Source organism: Moschus berezovskii, chromosome 1 (genome assembly GCF_049115385.1).
Source record: "Moschus berezovskii isolate FMDL1 chromosome 1, NW_MosBer_1.0, whole genome shotgun sequence".
Taxonomy (NCBI): domain Eukaryota; kingdom Metazoa; phylum Chordata; class Mammalia; order Artiodactyla; family Moschidae; genus Moschus; species Moschus berezovskii.
In genome coordinates, this window is record NC_142460.1 from 91,740,407 (window position 1) to 91,759,564 (window position 19,158).

The following is a 19,158-nucleotide window of genomic DNA, read 5'->3' on the forward strand; positions in this document are numbered from 1 at the left end:
ATATTTCGCTTCTTCATTTTTCTTTCCATGATGCTTATCCCTAAGGATCATTTAACACCTATAGACTTACTGGCTCTCTCTTTACTCCTTTGTCAAACCTATTGTAAGAAATGCAGATTTTACACATTTACTTAGTAATAAGCCTTAAGCTTCACAACTAACCAATATCATTTTAGAGCAGTGGCATAACCTGTTTTATCTGACTTCTATTAAAGATTCAAGGCTCTGGCAAACGGTGCTGAGGCATGAGGCATTTGCTCTATTCTTTGCAGCTACCCCACTTACAGTAAATTTTCATATTCTCAGCCAAATACATCAGAGCTGTCACTATATACACACTAATGAAAACCCATGAGTGAGCACGTGTGAAATTTCTTCCTATCAACTGGTAGCCTTCTTCACTGTGATTTTCAAACAAGATGTTAGAACACTGAGTCCCTAATGTTTCTGTTGAAATTGAAAAAACTGGCTGTTAATGGCACTGGATGTTAAAATGGCATTAAATCTAAGATATACCAAGGTCTATAGGCAGAACAAAACATTTCTATACATACAAAATGAGAATGATATTGGTCATCTACCAGAATATCAGATGGTGTATTTGAACTTCTATCTCCAAATATGTCCAGTTTATTTTAAACATTAAAGAATGAACTTCTGATGGACCACTAACAAGCTGATTTAAATAAGCCTCTCCATTTCAGCGTATATACCAGAGACGTGTGAACAAAAGACTTGTTTATGTAATGATCACAATAAACTGTGGAAAATTCTGAAAGAAATGGGAATACCAGACCACCTGACCTGCCTCTTGAGAAACCTGTATGCAGGTCAGGAAGCAACAGTCAGAACTGGACATGGAACAACAGACTGGTTCCAAATAGGAAAAGGAGTACGTCAAGGCTGTATATTGTCACCCTGCTTATTTAACTTAGATGCAGAGTACATCAAGAGGAACGCTGGGCTGGAAGAAGCACAAGCTGGAATCAAGATTGCCGGGAGAAATATCAATAACCTCAGATATGCAGATGACACCACCCTTACGGCAGAAAGTGAAGAGGAACCAAAAAGCCTCTTGATGAAAGTGAAAGAGGAGAGTGAAAAGGTTGGCTTGAAGCTCCACATTCAGAAAACAAAGATCATGGCACCTGGTCCCATCACTTCATGGGAAATAGATGGGGAAACAGTGGAAACAGTGTCAGACTTTATTTTGGGGGGCTCCAAAATCACTGCAGATGCTGATTGCAGCCATGAAATTAAAAGACGCTTACTCCTTGGAAGGAAAGTTATGACCAACCTAGATAGCATATTAAAAAGCAGAGACATTACTTTGCCAACAAAGGTCCATCTAGTCAAGGCTATGGTTTTTCCAGTGGTCAGGTATGGATGTGAGAGTTGGACTGTGAAGAAAGCTGATCACCGAAGAATTGATGCTTTTGAACTGTGGTGTTGGAAAAGATTCTCGAGAGTCCCTTGGACTGCAGGGAGATCCAACCAGTCCATTCTATAGGAGATCAATCCTGGGTGTTCATTGGAAGGACTGATGCTAAAGCTGAAACTCCAATACTTTGGCCACCTCATGCGACGAGTTGACTCACTGGAAAAGTCTCTGAGGCTGGGAGGGTAAGGGGACGACAGAGAATGAGATGGCTGGATGGCATCACCGACTCGATGGACATGAGTTTGAGTGAACTCCGGGAGTTGGTGATGGACAGGGAGGCCTGGTGTGCTGTGATTCATAAGGTCACAGAGAGTCGGACACGACTGAGCGACTGAACTGAACTGAACTGAAAGTGAAACTCACTCAGTTGTGTCCAACTCTTTGTGACTCCAAGGACTATATAGTCCATGGAATTCTCCAGGCCAGAATACTGGAGTGCTTAGCCGTTCCCTTCTACAGGGAATCTTCCCAACCCAGGGATCGAACCCAGGCCTCGTGCATTGAAGGGAGATTATTTACCAGCTGAGCCACCAGGAAAGCAATGACACCTACTAAATAAGCTATATTCTATGAATATATAAAAAGGGAGTGTAAACAGGTAATGTATGAGGTGTAGATGGCTTTATCTTCAGTACATTGTGCAAATAATATTGGATTTACTAAACTCCATGAAGTAATTTACTGTACATAGTTTTAGTACTTATATGAAATACTTAAAACATTAAAAAAATCTAAATATTATCATTAAAATTTCCTACAAAGATCTAGACTCAGCAAGTAGGTTAAACAGGCAACATTCAGTCCATTTCATGGTGCTTAGCTCCAGTCCCCAGGGCAGGATGGCTCTGCGTACGCATGAAGGCATGTCCCAGGTACGTTCTCTCAAACTACATTCAGGTTATGAGGAAGAATCACATTCCATGATGACAGCCACAATCCACGTGCTGTCCCAAATAGAGTGTGGTACTTGAACGCACAGAGTAGTCCTGCAATGAGACTCCTGGCTCACAGCACGAAACTAATGGGACAGGAATCATTCTCAGCCACAGACAGCGGCCCTGAACTGTTTTAGTCCACTCTGTTTCTGCTTAACTGTTTGAGGAGGGTTATTCCCCATAGCTTTACATAACACCTGTCCCCAGTCTTTAAGCAGGACAATATTACTCCAGTTAAAAGTAAAAACTGACTTATGTTTCACAATAATCACCTCATTGTCCCCACATAAAGTGTATGGATGTGTCTGTACTCCTCAAAGTGTTAGTCATTCAGTCATGTCCGACTCTTTGCAATCCCACGGACAGTAACCGACCAGGCTTCTCTGTTCATGGGATTCTCTAGGCAAGAACACTGGAGTGAGTAGCCATTCCCTTCTCCAGGGGATCTTCCTGACCTATGGATCAAACCCAGGTCTCTTGCATTGACTGCAGATTCTTTCACCATCTGAGGTCTGTACTCCTAACCTGGTTTAAAAAAATTAATGGTGTTAAGTAAAGACAAGATGCAGATTAGTTTCCATTTTTATTAAAGCTTTGCTTTTTCTAGGTAATATATTACACTTAAAGTTAAATACTATAAATAAAGATTAGTTCTTAATCTACTTTATTAAAAATGTAAACAAAAAGAAAATAATTCACCACTCCCTCCCCAACCCTGACTAAATGTATCAAAAAAAGGTCATCCTTTCAGGTAAGTTCTTTCTTCAGAACAAGTAACACAGACTTCATTAAAATATATTAGTCCTCTTAGGTTGCAAGGACATGGCACGGATGACAGGTGCCAACCATGAAACAGGTCTGTGGGGCTGTGACTGAAGTCCACCTCATCCTGCCAAGACTACTCAGATGCCCTCTTCTCCCTCCATTCAGCGTCCAAGGACAAGGACAGTGCTAAGGCACTGAGCGCAGGACACTGCAATGAACATGACGTGTATGTAAGTTGGCATACTCCAGGAAGTAGGTCAGAGCCAGCAGTGACTGAGCAATTCTGCATGAGTATTAGTCACAGAATATTAGAGCTGGAAAGATTCTGAGAAAGCATATGGTCATTTTACAGATGGTCTCAATCAGTGAGTCTTCTAATACTGAAGAGTATATTGATAAAATTTTATGGAATACTCTGGAATACTTATTTATGTATCTTCCTAAAACTATTTAAACTTCATTAATTTATGTTTCACTTTCAAATATTGATAAATTCTTAGCCAACGTATTAGGCTGAAACTAACTTTAAGCATAATTTATAACATTTTTAGGAAAAGATGTTTTTCAGGAGAATACAGAGAGATCTATATTAAGACTACCTAACTGCTTGCCAGTTTCTTTAAAGCTGTCAGCTCAAGTCTAATGACATGGCTTTTGCTTCCTTCCTGTAAATTCTGTTCTTGGAAACCTGAGAGATAAATTCACTTGTTAATTTTGACATTGGGACCTTAATACTATCAAAATGAACTTAAGTCTGAAATGAAAACTGAGGTAGTCAGTTTTTATAAACACTTGGCCCCTTCTGAATCAGAAAGGGACTTCAGTCTGCTATCATCAAATTAGCTACTGCCATTCCCCTTCCCTGCCCCACCTCCCTCCCACCATGGTTGCAGTCTCTCTGTGAACTGGTTTTGCAAACATAAAGGGAATCACCTGTCACAGGATACTGACATTTAGGTCATTTCAAGTTCTTCAGTTCAAAGCTAAATTACAATCCACTAATTCTGCATTGAAATTTCAGACTTAAAATTTTTTTGTTTTTAGAATATTGTTTTAGAATTTTATCATCTACTAAGTGACTAAACTATGCCTCTTAAAATTTCTTATAGGTTCAGGGCCTTCTAAATCGTCACTGAGTATACTATGCAGAATCAGTGACAAGCAACCATTTTCAAAACTTGCTGAGGAGGAAGGAACACACCAGCACAGTTAGTTACCCTCAAAAATTCAAGATTTCTTATACTTTATCAGGTTCTACATTTGTGCAGAGGAAACACTGGGCTACCAGATACCAAGCTTAACAAATATAGATAGAAAAAACGTCATCTATAATATCTTCTTCAGAAATTCGTTAGTGCAAATATAATTATATCAATAAAAAATAAAGCAAAAATATATTTCAAGTATAAAAAGCACCATGCTCAGAAACAATACTGTCTAAATGGGATTACTGCACAATAGTCAAAATATAACTGAACCTATCATTGTGAGTCTCAAATATATTATTAATCCATATTATTTTTGGTAAAATTCTTTATATAACTTTGCAATGATTCATAATCACATTAGGTATATATGCTTAGATTTATAACTTCCTTTAAAAATATACTCTACATTTTTCTGATTTGCATGATTTAAAGTACGCAGAACAAAGGCAGAAACACCATTATTATTACTTTTTCTTCAGTTGAGGTTGGCTATGCTAGAGACTCCCAGCATTTCACAAAGACAAAAACCTCCAATTTAAAATTGTAGGCAGATAAGTATTTTAAATGTATGCACTTAAAAAAAAAAAGAGATGACTTTCCTTTATGCTGGAGTTGCTGTTTGACTCCAGTGCCAAATAGTAGGTTGGAATGATTTCTTAGTAATCATGCTGTTTGTTTGTTCACTTAGCACAGTTTCTTAAACTGAATGCTCAATAACTGTGTGGTGAATTAAAGGGCCAACCAATTAATGAATTAATGTTTGTTCAAGGGCTACATTTATAATGCCACAGGACTTCATAGCTTTAGAGCTCATGAAGTTTCTTTTTTTTTTTTTTTAAGAAAAACTGGACATCATTCATTATTAAAGAATTTTACATTGGGATTACTAAGTAGGGTTGGGTAGCTCTGGTATCACAGAATTGCTTCTGGGAACCAGAATCAATGGGTGACATAAACAGTGTCAAATACAAGAGGTAAAGGACATTACAAAGGCAATCTTCTGATTTCTATGGACCAAGTCATACACTGTGTGGTAAAGTGGACCCTATTGGACAGGCTCTACACCAAACCTACACTTTACTATTAGTAAGCAATTCAGACCATCTTGTTTTGACTTATATCTTTTCTTCTTATACATAAAATAATTTTCAGATAGTAGAAATTCTTCTGTAACAGTTTCTAAGCTGACCTAAAAATAACTGCATCCCTGTCTATAACAGAATTTCTTTTTATCTTCATTTGTCAAAAAGGAAAGTTCTATTCTTGTTGGATAGCAGTTGTCATAACTATTATCTGAGAAACATACAATTAGGTTTTCTTCAATTTTCATGTCTTCAATGATTCACAGGGCAGAGTATTCTTTTCCCTCAAGTCATTATTAAACTAATGGAGAATACAACTGGAAGCTACTCTCTGAAGATCAGTGAGTATGGATACAGCTAGAATAGGGCTACCAACACATAATGGTTCAGCAGGAAACTACCACACAGTTGGTTTGAAAAAGGTTAAATCATAAGATTTAGCAAAACAAAAATTAAAAAAAAAAAACAAACTCATTAGAACAATGATTTAGGTATATGATGTACAGTCATTAAATTGAAAATAGGTATAATAGTTGATGTAGAAATCAAATTATTTTCTGTAAGTCAAAGGACAATTTATAGTTTTGAGGACAGGGTCCACAACTTATAATCTTGCAACGATTAGCTGTTCTTTAAATTATTGCAGCAGAGATGAACTTTCCCATTGTTTTAGGTTAATGGAAATGCTGAGGTATGTAATCACTGAAATCTTCACCTTTTATCCCACTTTCAAAGGAAAATTTCAAGAAGGTTATGTATCCTGAAATGTAAAGAGACTTGGAGACTTGGAAATCCTTCTTCTCCAAACTTTGAGGCTGCTGGGTTGCTGATGAGGAGTGACTGCAGTGAAGCTCTGCTTCAGGATCTGATTGTGGTCAACACTTCCAAGCCAAAGTCAGGAATGCCACTTCCACCATCCATACAGGCTGGCACTCGCCCAAATTTTGTGCTTTGTTCAGAGGAACATGACACAAGGAATGTCTTTAGAGTTCACTTTTCCATTCCTAATGCCATACGCACAGAAGAAATCCAGCCAGCAGAGGAAATAGATTGCCTAGAAGAAGCCAGAGGGTGACCACCAGGCTAGAGGAACGGGAACAGAGATCTAGGGTTGAAAACAAAAAATTGATTTTCCATAGTCATTTTTGGAAAAAACTATTGACAAATAGTTTTTTGTCAATATTGACAAAATATTGACAAATGAGTAGAGTTAATTATTAAAAGGTGAAGAAGGACCACCTCTGAGAGCAGAATCAAGAGTGACTTCCTGAAATCGAGATATGCAGTCTTTTATGTTTATAGAAAAAGAACAAAATATTTACACAGGAGAAAAGATATGCCTACCCTATCAAGGTTCAAAAACAGCACCCAAGAAACACAAAGGTATCTCAGGGTAGTGGTATCCTGGTAAAGCTATAGATGCTACACAGGAAACTAAGTTAAATTCTTGGCCATTCCAGCATGGGATGCAGGACTCTCCTCTATTCTCCCTTGTCCCTTCTAAGCAGGGTGACCACAAAATGTATCATTCCATATCAGGACATTTTGAAATAAGTGTTGAAATAAATTTCTGGTCTCAAGATGGAAACTAAACTTAGATAACTCATCAAACTAAAACTTAGATAACTATCATGTTTGTATAAATGCTCCACTTGACCAGAACCACAGCATATCCAGTCAGCCAATCTCCAACCAACAAGTCAACTCTGAGCTCTATACTTGTTTCCTTGATCTTGCTAAATAAGGTTAGATACTAACGTCAGCCCATCAACCTAAGCTGAGTATTTCTTCCTTATTTCCTGCTTATAGACCTTCTCCTTTATTTTACAGTTCTCTGGATTCCTTAGAGACTACCTATGTGAAATAAAATTTGCTTTGATCAACTAAATTGTTCTCTTTGATTATTTTAATACAATCATAAATAATAATAATCATACCTGGACCATCCCAGGCAAAACAGGATATAAGTTTCCCAATCTCTAAATATCTACCCATCTATCCATATCATCCCAGACTTAATTTGGAAACAGCAAAAGATTCTATAGGTTTTTAGAAGTAGGAGTATATTTTAATTTACATAAATTGTTCTAATAACTAAAACTATTTTTCCCTAACAATTCTCAGAATGGAGAACAATTTTTAGCAGTCAAGAGACTAGGCCAACTTGACTTTATTTTAGGATGAGTTGTCATTTCTACCATTTTGACCAATAAAGAACCAACCAAGCTTCTAGTCCGATGTTCTTAAAAAGAAAAAAAAGGACTGGTCATAGAATTAATAAAATGATAATGTAAAGGTACTACAGCTGTTTTTCTGAGAACTATACGGTGTGAAATAAGCATTTTAAAAAACTACTTCATTGTATATAATTCATGTAAACCATGGGGAACTTATATTCTTTCCCAATGGAACCAGCTGACAATTAAAAATCAATCCTTCTCAAAGTGCGACATTTGGATCAACAACATCAGTCTCACATGGGAACTTGTTAAAAATGCAAATTCTCAGACTCCAACTCAGATCTTCTGAATCAGAAACCCAGGGGTAAGTCCTAGCAATCTGTGTTTTAACATGATTTTGATGCATGCTAAAGTTTGCATCTTATGCAAGTTTGAACTTCTGACCTACAGCTGCTGCTGCTGCTAAGTCGCTTCAGTCATGTCCAACTCTGTGAGACCCCATAGAAGGCAGCCCACCAGGCTCCGCCGTCTCTGGGATTCTCCAGGCAAGAACACTGGAATGGGTTGCCATTTCCTTCTCCAATGCGTGAAAGTGAAGTCGCTCAGTCGTGTCTGACTCTTTGTGACCGCATGGACTGCAGCCTACCAGGCTCCTCCGTCCATGGGATTTTCCAGGCAAGAGTATTGGAGTGGGTTGCCATTGCCTTCAGGGAGCCTGGTGGGCTGCCATCTATGGGGTCGCACAGAGTCGGACACAACTGAAACAACTTAGCAGCATCACCCATTGCCTTCTCCTCACTGTCCAATATGTCTGATAGCTATATGTGCTATTTAAATTTATTTTAAAGTAACTTTTACTGTTCTTTTTTCTTTCCGCAATAAACACTTTTTTGTGGGGGGGGCATGGACTATCATTTGCTGATTTTTAAATATATATATAATTTTATTTATTTACATATTGTGCTGAGTCTTTGTTGCTGCATGAGCTTTTCTCTAGTTGCGGTGCGTAGGGGCTACTCTCTATTAGAGTTGTGTGCATGGGCTTCTCATTGCAGTGGTTTCTCTTGTTGTGAAGCACAGGCTCTAGGGTGCAGGCTCAGGAATTGCGAGATATGGCCTTAGTTGCTCTGCGGCATGTGGGATCTTCCTGGACCTGTGTCCCCTGCATTTGCAGGCAGATTATATACCAATGAGCCACCAGGGAAGCCCGCTGATTTTTTTTTTAATTGGCATATAATTGCTTTACAACATTGTGTTAGTCTCTGCTATACAACAATGTGAATCAGCTCTATGATTACATACATTCCCTCCCTCTCAAGCCTCCCTCCCCTCCCCATCCCACCCTTGTAGGTCATCACTGAGCACCAAGCTGAGCTTCCTGTGCTGGACAGCAGCTTCCAAGTAGTATCTATGGAAGCGTATCAATTTCATACCTGGTGCGGTATATGTGTCAATGCTACTCTCTACATTTGTCCCACCTTCCTTCCCCTCCGTGTGCACAAGTCCATTCTCTACATCTGCATCTCTATTCCTGCCCTGCAAATAGGCATTTCTTTTTTAATGACATATTTTAGGTGAAATGCAATAAAAAGTAGCCTCTAAATACCAGCAAATATTCATGAGACTACCCAGTATACAATAAAGAGGTAACTTTGAGCTATGGCTACACAGTCTATCAATGTGATTATTTTGCCTCTTCAATGGCAAAATCAGTCAAATAAAGTCAGATTAGAAGGCACTTTGTCAAACCATGTTAAATGTAACCAGTTTGACTTTATTGTTTTAAATCCTACTGATTAAATAGCTTTTTTTAGTTTTTAAAATATTCAAATGTCAGGGTGAAAAAAACAGTATAAGAGGACATATAATAAAAACTTGGTCTTATATCATATTCTTCCCATCAACCCCAACCCTGTTTTAATCTTTGATGGTTTATTGCAGGATGGGATGGGAAGGGAGGTGGGAGGGGGGTTCAGGATGCGGAACACATGTACACCCATGGCTGATTCATGTCAATGTACAGCAAAAACCACTACAATACTGTAATTAGCCTCCAATTAAATAAATAAGTTAATTTTTTTAAGTGTAAGCTTAAACTACTATTTCCTAATTTAGATAAAACGCTCCTGCTATTCAAGGTGATAATTTAATCCATATTGTGTTTCACCTTCCTTTCTTCCCTCTCCTTACTTATTTATATAGTTTGTCTGAGATCCTGTATAAGCAAACCTCTATTCATGTTCCATTTACTTTCCACATTATCACTTGGCTTCCTATTAAGATGGAAATTTTAGCACCCTTATGCTTTTTTATTCATTTTCTAGCTTTCATGAGATGGACCTACTCTTTTTCATTTCCAAAGCATGTGTATATTTATGTGTGTTTATTTAAAATTTTTACCATGCCTGTTTCTCTTGATCAAAGTTTTAGAATTTTTACTATATTACTAGTGCTTTAAAAAACTGGGTTTTGGATTTGTTGATCATCTCATTGTGTCTTTGTTGGTTTTCATAGCATTCTTCACTTTGATGATAGCAATTAGGAATTTTTTGTCTTCTATTTACTATAAAACCTCTCCTTCCTTCCTGATCATTGTCTTTCTTTGGTTGGCTTACACAGGTGTTTCTCATTCTGCTGGTGACTTTAAAAAAATTTTTTTAAACTAATTTTTATTGGAGTATAATTGCTTTACAATAATGTTGTGTCACTTTCCACTGTACAGCAAAGTGAATCAGTTAGATGTGTATATACACATAGCCATCAGCTATACGTGCTATCTAAATTATCCAAAATCAAAATATTTAGTTTCTCAGTCACACTAGCCACATTTCACATGTTTAATAGTCACATGTGACTAATGACTGTTGTATGGGGCAGTACAGATTACAGAACAACTCCATCACCCCAGAAAGATGTACTGGATTAGTTCTGGCCTAGAGCATTAGATATGAGTGGTCTTAGTTGGAATAAAGAATAGACCCTGGAGTTTCTAATAACAAAGACATATCCTTTTATTTCCTCATTCTCAACTTGATCCGAAGGAAATAGGAGGAAAAATGAACTAGCTATGGTTTATCTGCTGTTGGTACTAAAATTTAACAAGCTAAAACATTAAAACCAATAAAACATTAATAGTGCCTCTGGAACATTTGTCATCCTTCAAAAACACTTAACTTTCTGTGACAGTACTCTTTACAAAGGAAAGATACAAAGAGAGTGTTTCAAAATGAATGAGACGATCCGATCTGGGTTTTGATCTGCACCTTATTAGTTGTAACAGTGAATGTATCAGTTAATCTCTTTATACCTTAGTTTTCTCACATGTAAAATGATAATTCCTACCTCATTAGGTTTTGTGATGATTAAACACATGGATATAGACATACAGCACTCAGCAAAGGGTCCAGCATTTAATAAATGGAAACAAAACAACCTCTACAATCTGAACAGATTAGGAAGAATTTAGAATTAAACTGAGGTTTGACAGAAAACAACAAAATTCTGTAAAGCAATTATCCTACAATTAAAAAATAAAGAAAAGAATTTAGAACGAAATCTTTCATATTCACTAATGGAAACTACACCTAAAAGGCATCTAGTCTTATAATATTTTATACATTTTTCAAAACTGTTGTAGTAATTTAGAGGTAACAATCCTTTTCTGAGCATGCTTCCTTATAGAACTGGTTAACGGGAAGAAATCACAACATAGTACCACAGAAAATACAACATAGCACCATAAGCACAACTAGAGTCCTAGAGAATTATGAAATCTAGGGGTGGTCTTGGGCACCCCTAACACAAGTATTCATATCCCCAAACTCACCCTCTACTTATAGCCCACGTCTTGATAAAGCTCTCAGAATGTGGGAAAGAAAATTAAATTTTAGAGATAAAGAAACTTTGAGCTGTAAAGTGAATGTAGCCCTCTGTTTAAAACCAAACTACAAAAACAAACAAAGGACTATATAATTCCATTTAAAAAATACCTCCAGCTGAGAAAATGCTGCTGCTACTGCTGCTAAGTCGCTTCAGTCGTCTCCGACTCTGTGCGACCCCATAGACGGCAGCTTACCAAATAAACATGGTCTATTTCAAAATGTCAAGTGATTTGCCATAAAATTTCACAAATCATTTAATAAGACATCATAGACCATAGGTCAAAGCTTTCATTGAGAGTTCATGAGTTCTGCTTTTATAACTCTTAGAGATGGGTCATCAGTCTCAGTTTGCACATCTTCATTAATAGGGAAGGCACTCTTCTCAAGACAGTCCCTTCTATTCCTCTCCTGGTTCTAAACGATTTTACTGAATCTATCTCCCTACAACTTCATTTTATTGGTCTCAATTCAACTCTCCGGAGTCTCACAGAATGAGTAAAATATCCTTCTTTGAAAACCACTATCTTTGCCAGCCTGTCTTTCTATCTCACTGTGTGTATTTGCATCTCCTTGCACCTATCTCTTCTTTGTGGACATGTCAATCCCTTCTTAGAACATTTTCCAGTGTCTTTCCCATTCTTTCATCTTACCTGATTATAATACAACTTAAATATATTTAATTGCTTTTTTGTATTCGATGAACAGAATTTTTACTCTTAATTTCAAAATGAATGGCTGAAACATTAACTTTTTATAACTGTCAGGGAATGTTTTGTGCCAGTCAGAGGTTCTCTGCACACAAAGTTTCCTCACTCTCACTCTTACTGCAGTAAGGTGTCAAGTCTACCTACCTTTGATTTCCAACAATGAAGGGAAGGAGATCTTCCCATAAAACTGCAATTAGAAGAGAAGATGCACAACCTGTTTTCGAGCTTCCTTCTGGGAAATTTTTAACATCTTCCAAGAAAAGTCCCTCTCTTTACTCCAACCACAGACACTACTCACCCAGGGGTAGAGCTCGAGTCAGGTTAACAGCTGGAGGATCTGTTTCTGGAGGACAGTGCTCACAGAAGTCCCAACATGATGGGCAGAGCAGGTTTCCATCGTGAATCCACCCATTCATCTGAATACTCACGGGGAGGACCTGCCCGGCCCGACTACACAAATATGAAGTATCCTGAACCCAAACCTTCAGACCTTCTGGAGAACAAGAAACCTTCAAAAGGTTGGAAAAAAAAAAAAAATCAGATCAGCAAGATTCTAGTATGTGAGCCTTCTTTAACTGTAGGAAAATACAGTAGAATTTACTAAAAATGTTGGCTATAAAAAACAGTTTGGGATGTGGACATATTTTAAGCTCATATAAAGAGGGTTAAGTTATTCATGTTCTAAAAGGATTTCACTCTGTGGTAGCAGTTCTTCAACTTTGAGTCTAGTACCTTTTAAAAAATCTAATGAAAGCTATGGGCACTTTTCCTGAAAAACACAAGGTAACATACAGCTTTACATACAGTGCAGATTCACAGACCCTGGAAGCCAAGTCATCAATAATAACATTTCTGTAGATTCTAGTATCCTCCTATAATTCAGTTTAAATCTCTATCAAAGAGCCATGAATCATGTTACTTACTCTTTCTACGAGTTACTAAATTTTGTAAATCAAATTTTTATTAGTTTTCATAAGTAATATATGCACACTGTAAAAAAAAAAAAAAGCATACAATATAGAAAGAGTAAAAGTTTGCTATTTTTATCCCTACCCCAGATCCTCTGCTTAAAGATGAAAATGGTCACAGTTATTTAATACAACTGGTAACATCTTTCTTTTTTTTTTTTATTTTTTTTTGGTAACATCTTTAAAGGCAGCATTCATATCTCAAATACAAGGGGTAACTAATGAAATTAATTTTAAAAGGCAAACATATTAAAACTAACTTTAAAAATTTTTTTAATGACTATTTTCTTCAAAGTTGTTTTCTAGAAAGACTTTACATTATGCTACTTCATCTTAAATATTTCTGAAATTTCTCTCCTAGAACTATCTTCAAAGCAAGTGCATATTCTGAATATGTTTGATGGTGGCAAATTTCTACTTTGTAAGTAGATATAACTTCTGGAAATATCCAAAACTTGCCCAGTCCAAGTCTGGTAAATTGGTAAACTGTCTGTAAACAGCTGGTAAACAACTGACTAAACTGATCAAGACTAGGACAACATAGGTATGATGCAAAATACTGAAACTGACTTCTCAGATGGCTATTAATCTATTTCTAAAAGAAATTTAAAAAGGAGCTCCAAAAGTATATTTCAATGATGGAGTCATTTTAAAACAACTCTGTCATCAATTAAATTTAAATATAATACTCATTTGGAAATTTAAGTCATAATAAGCTATCAAGAAAATAAACAATAAAGTGTAAACTCTTATAAGTCTGTCATTCAATGACCCACACCTAGAAAGCATCACCACAGCTACAATGCAATGTAACCATTCTTTTCAGTGAGAATTGACTAGGCATTAAGCTTGGCGCTGAAAAAGGATACCGTAGAAGGCCATGACACAGTGCCTGATCTCAAGCAGCTTTAACTGAGGAAAGAAGGGTAGGATATAAAAATTCCCCCCCCCAAAAAAGTGTCAGACTCTTATTATTAAGAATCAATAAATGATATAAAAAAAAGAACAACAAAGACTGCAAAGTTTCACAGAAGAAAGAGCATTTATATTCTAAAGATGTGCATGGGGTTTGGCTCATAGTGAGGGAGAGATGCTGTGACCTGGTAGGCTGTGTCAGAGTTCAAGCGGGTGAGGAGGGTAACCAAGTACAAGTGGAAGAAGATGGCAAGAATGTGGACAGATCAAATAACAAGCATAATAAGGACAATGAGAAACCAGATTCTTCACTGTTGGAAAGAAGAGTTACAAATATGAGAAGGGAGAAAACGAAAATGATTATTTGGTGTTAAACTGGAATCAAAAATACTGGTGCAAACTCATGGTTATATGCACACATATGAGTATATATAAAATTACATATACAGATATATTTCCTAGCTCTGTACACCAAGAAGGCCTGAGGAGCAGCTATATCCCAATAGCAACAAACAATATACCTAGCACCCAGACTTGAGTTTCTAAACACCTCACTCTACTAAAAGAAATGAGAGCTCCTTGGAGAAATGACTGATTCCAGAGCTGGGGCAAAGAAAGTTAAGATGAACCTAAAATATCTTATGCTAGAAAGCAAGGAAATATTTTAAAAAGATAGGACAAGCCAAAAGGACACAGGAAACAATCCAAAGGGCTTCACTGGGCTAAATGTGGGGCAACCTGAATATCCAAACAATGATACTAATGGTAAAAACTATTGAATAAAATGCAATCCATGCATCAATACAGACTTAAATGTATAAATTAATAAAATGAAAGTATAAGAAATATGTTACTGATATAGTACTTTCCCCCCAACCCAAATACTAATTAAAAAGGGAATTAACTAAAAGAGAAAAACAGTTAACTTGACAGTGGAGATGCCTGGTAGATACCAGCAGAGACAAATCAAGAGTGCACCACCAAAAGCACACAACCACCCCTTCTGTGATATCACTGCTCAAAACATATTACACGAATTTAAACATGAGGAAACATTGGACAAACCCAAATTGAGACATACCCTAGATAAGAACTGGTTTGTAATCTTTAAAAGTATCAAGGTTGTGAAAGTCAAGAAGACTGTGGAACTGCTACACACTGAAGGGAACCAGAGATGTGACAACTACTCAATAGTAGTTAAATTAGTCCAGGTCCTATTACTAAAAGGACATTACTTGGACAATAGGTAAAACTTGAATGGGGTCCAAGAATTAGATGTATCAATGATAATTTCCTGATTTTTTTTTATAGTACTGTAGTCACATAGGAGGATGTCACATACATTTTAAAGTATTTGGAATGAAGGGGCAGACGTCAGCAATTTACACTTAAATGACTCATATTTTTGTACCATTCTTGTAACTTCTGTCAAAGCAAAAAAAAAAAAAAGAACAAAAAACAAAACAGCTAATTGTTTAGAAATCATATACATTTTCCCATATAACTGGTTAAATTAGCAAAATTAATTGACAACACTAGGTACTACAGGGAAGCCAAGTACATTTAATCTTTGTAGATGATACATAATCCCTTTGTGGTGGTGGTGGTGGTGGAGAGAATACATTGAAATAGGCTGAAAAGGTCATCCTCCTATTATAGTCTACACTGTTCCAGCTTTATCCCGTTTAACCTAATATTCTCACTTATGTGAATTTATTTCAAAAAATTGATTTTAATAAGGTAAAGCATGGAAATATAAAAGCATTTTTACATAGTGAAAATTAACTCAATATCTAAAAGGAAAATGACTTCCCTAATTATGATACTTTAAAATGATGCAATGTTGTATAGCTATGAAGAATAGTAAGTATTACTATTGGAAAAAACTTGGCAAAGGTATTTTGGCCTATATAAAAAGTACTAAGTAAAAACACCAAAACAAAACTATGTATTCTGGTTACAACTAGATAAAAATTATGTATCTAAGCAATAGATAAATCTTTAATAGAATGAATTTATCAGAAAATGGTTGCTGGATTATAGTTGTCAGATTGTAACTAGAATGTGTTTATTTTAAATTATTTTTTATAAGGTTTCAAAGATTATTTTACACGAATTATATGTGGTGTGTGAATTATACCTCAATAAAGCAGTTACCAAAAAAGTTAATTTTAAAGAAACTATAAAAATAAAAAGTTAAACTGCCAGATACATTAATCCACTTAGCTCTTGTAGGTGAAATGGCACAATGAATTCTTATTTTTCAGTTTTCAGGATCACACTCTGTTCCCTGACATCCATTAGTAGAGTATAGAATATTCATTAGGTTGAATGCTCCTAAATTATAGAATGCCTGCATCTTCATAAGTTCTATGGTGGTACAGTCATTTAATATTAGATATGCAAATAATAAATCAAGAAAATAGTAGTTTGCCCTCTTTGGATTTCTAATTTCAAAGAAAAAAAATCTACTGAAAACCAGTAGATTTATTAATTCTTAAATACATGCCTTCTTCAGATTTTACAAGATTCTAGTTTTTCCACTAGAAAGTCGTTTTTTAAGAGCAAAATTACATATTCCCTAATATTTCCTTAGGATAAATGCCCAGAAGCAAAATTATTATAAAACATGTTAATATACAGTAACTGTGTATCTTTTAAACAAACAGAAAAAAGCAAATTCTCTCAAAGAAATGACAATATTTTGACAAAACAAAAAATCCAAACTAATAGTTACAATAAATAAGCTAAAGTAGTAAACAGCAGAAATAAAAGATATAAAGTATATTTGAAAATATAAAAGCCATATAATGAGATACAATTATATAATATTTGGTATAATTATTAACAATCTTATGGTTTACCTGATAGCATCCACTCCCCCAGTCTGGGTAACTCAGCTTCCTTTCACATTTTTCCATGACAAATGCTGATTTCTGAATTAGACAAACTGAATGAGGTCCATACTTTTCAGCACCATAGTTTTTAAAAAGGTCTGAAGCAAACCAGAGAAATTTTCTTTATTAAAAATTGACTTTGGATTCAAAGAATAAGAAACTGAAGCATTCTACTCTAATGATTAAAAGTTGCTTTTAAAAATCACACGTTTTGTTAAGTGTTGGAGTTCCCTGGTAGCTCAATTGGTAGAGAACCCTCCTGCCAATGTAGAAGACATGGGTTCAATCCCTGGGTTGGGAAGATTTCCCTGGAGAAGGAAATGGCAACCTACTCCAGCATCTTGCCTGGAAAATCCCATGGACAGAGAAGCCTGATGGGCTACACTCTTATGATAAAAAGTTGCTTTAAAAATCAAACATGTTTCATGGAACTTGTCAATTAAAAAAAATTAAAAGAGGAAATTCCAAACTCAGACTGGATTCTCAATAAACGAGTTAGTAGGAGAAAACTCTTTTATCAGAAACAAGAGATAAAACTGGGCCTAGAGCACTGAAGTTAAATATACAGAGGAAATGGCACGAAGAATCACCTTCAGTGGTGGTCTAAATAGGAGTCACTTCCCAAGTGACCCATGAAAAGATGAGGCCAATGATTTAAATAATGATTTTTTGGGGAGTGCTGTTACCTTTGCAATATGTTCCTGTATTTTCAACTTATGCCATCTCCTGGAAGTCAATAAATGATATACTTATCTAGTCTTAGACTAAGCACAAACCCACAGAGTTATGGGGTAGACTGCTGCTGCTGCTGCTAAGTCACTTCAGTCGTGTCCGACTCTGTGTGACCCCATAGACGGAAGCCCACCAGGCTCCCCCGTCCCTGGGATTCTCCAGGCAAGAACACTGGAGTGGGTTGCCATTTCCTTCTCCAATGTGTGAAAGTGAAAAGTGAAAGTGAAGGCACTCAGTCGTGTCCGGCCCTTAGCGACCCCACAGACTGCAGCCTACCAGGCTCCTCCATCCATGGGATTTTCTAGGCAAGAGAACTGGAGTGGCTTGCCATTGCTTTCTCCGATGGGGTAGACTAAATGACCTCTAAATGGCTAATGGACAAAAACGGGGTGGAGTCCTTAAAGCCCAGGAATTGTTAAAAAAGAGAAAAAAAGTCTAGGAATAATTTTCTCTCTCTACACTTAAAACAAGTTTCATCTTTTGAAAACAGATGGTTCAATTAGTCCATTTTGAAATATTATAGAGATAAAACTTTATTTTATATCGGTTTTTAAAAATCTTAATTGTATAAGCTAAGAAAGAAAATATAAACAATAAAACAGAATTTTATATTTATGAGTATTTCAAAGTCTTCAAAGCACACAGTGACCATTTAAAAAAAAAAAAAGGAGAGGTCAGGCCAACCCTCAGGTCAAATCCTGAGAGCTACCTGTTTTCATAAAGAAATTTTACTGGCACATAGCTATACTTACTCACTTATACATTATCTATAACTGCTTTCACACTTAACAGCAGAGCTGAAAAGTTGTAACAGATCCATGGTCTAAAATATCTACTATCTTGCTCTTTATAATAAATATTTGCAAATTCCAGGTCTAAAACCATAAAATAAGATACTCTATCTTTGTCATAAGTGACAAATATGTGCATTGCTTTTGCTGTAACATGCAACTGTTGAGTAGCTATATCATAAGTCTTTAGGAATTTATTAAGTAGGTAAGTGATGGAAAAAAAATGACTATACAAATCCAGTTAAGCTGCCAGGCTTAAGAATAAAAGGAAAAAATATAATGAAAAATTTAATTTTAAATAATTTAATCTGTAATGAAGTATGGAATGAAGGGTAGGGGGAGAAAAAGGACCAGGTAATTTTTGATGACCATACAGAGGAAAACTATTTATTGCTCTTGATTAACAAATCAGACATGAGAACATTTTGTTTACAAAGGTGGTTAGTATAAGCTACAACTATTATTGCTGACGAACCAAATGCCATACGGTTTACTTCCTTGATGACCTGTTCATTTATATATACTAACAGGGAATACATAAGATGGCAACACATCTTACTAGTTATGGGACAACAGTATTATTCTGATATCTGAAGAATAACACGTTATGTCTAAGTAACATAAAATGTACACTCTTCAGGAGAGGAAAAAATAGG

The 19,158-nt window shown here is 36.1% G+C and overlaps 1 protein-coding gene across 2 annotated transcripts in view; it reads right to left on the reverse strand.

Moving 5' to 3' along the window:
• Window positions 1-2,957: 2,957 nt before the first annotated feature.
• The window catches only part of LMLN (leishmanolysin like peptidase), a 53,225-nt gene continuing 37,024 nt past the window's right edge, over window positions 2,958-19,158 (reverse strand). For both annotated transcript variants that reach the window (XM_055398531.2, XM_055398602.2), the window contains 3 exons: window positions 16,947-17,077; window positions 12,498-12,708; window positions 2,958-6,536 (listed from right to left, as the gene is read on the reverse strand). In XM_055398531.2, the coding sequence (XP_055254506.2) occupies window positions 6,436-6,536; window positions 12,498-12,708; window positions 16,947-17,077 (443 nt within the window). In that variant the 3' untranslated portion in view covers window positions 2,958-6,435. The remainder of the gene's footprint in view (window positions 6,537-12,497; window positions 12,709-16,946; window positions 17,078-19,158) is intronic.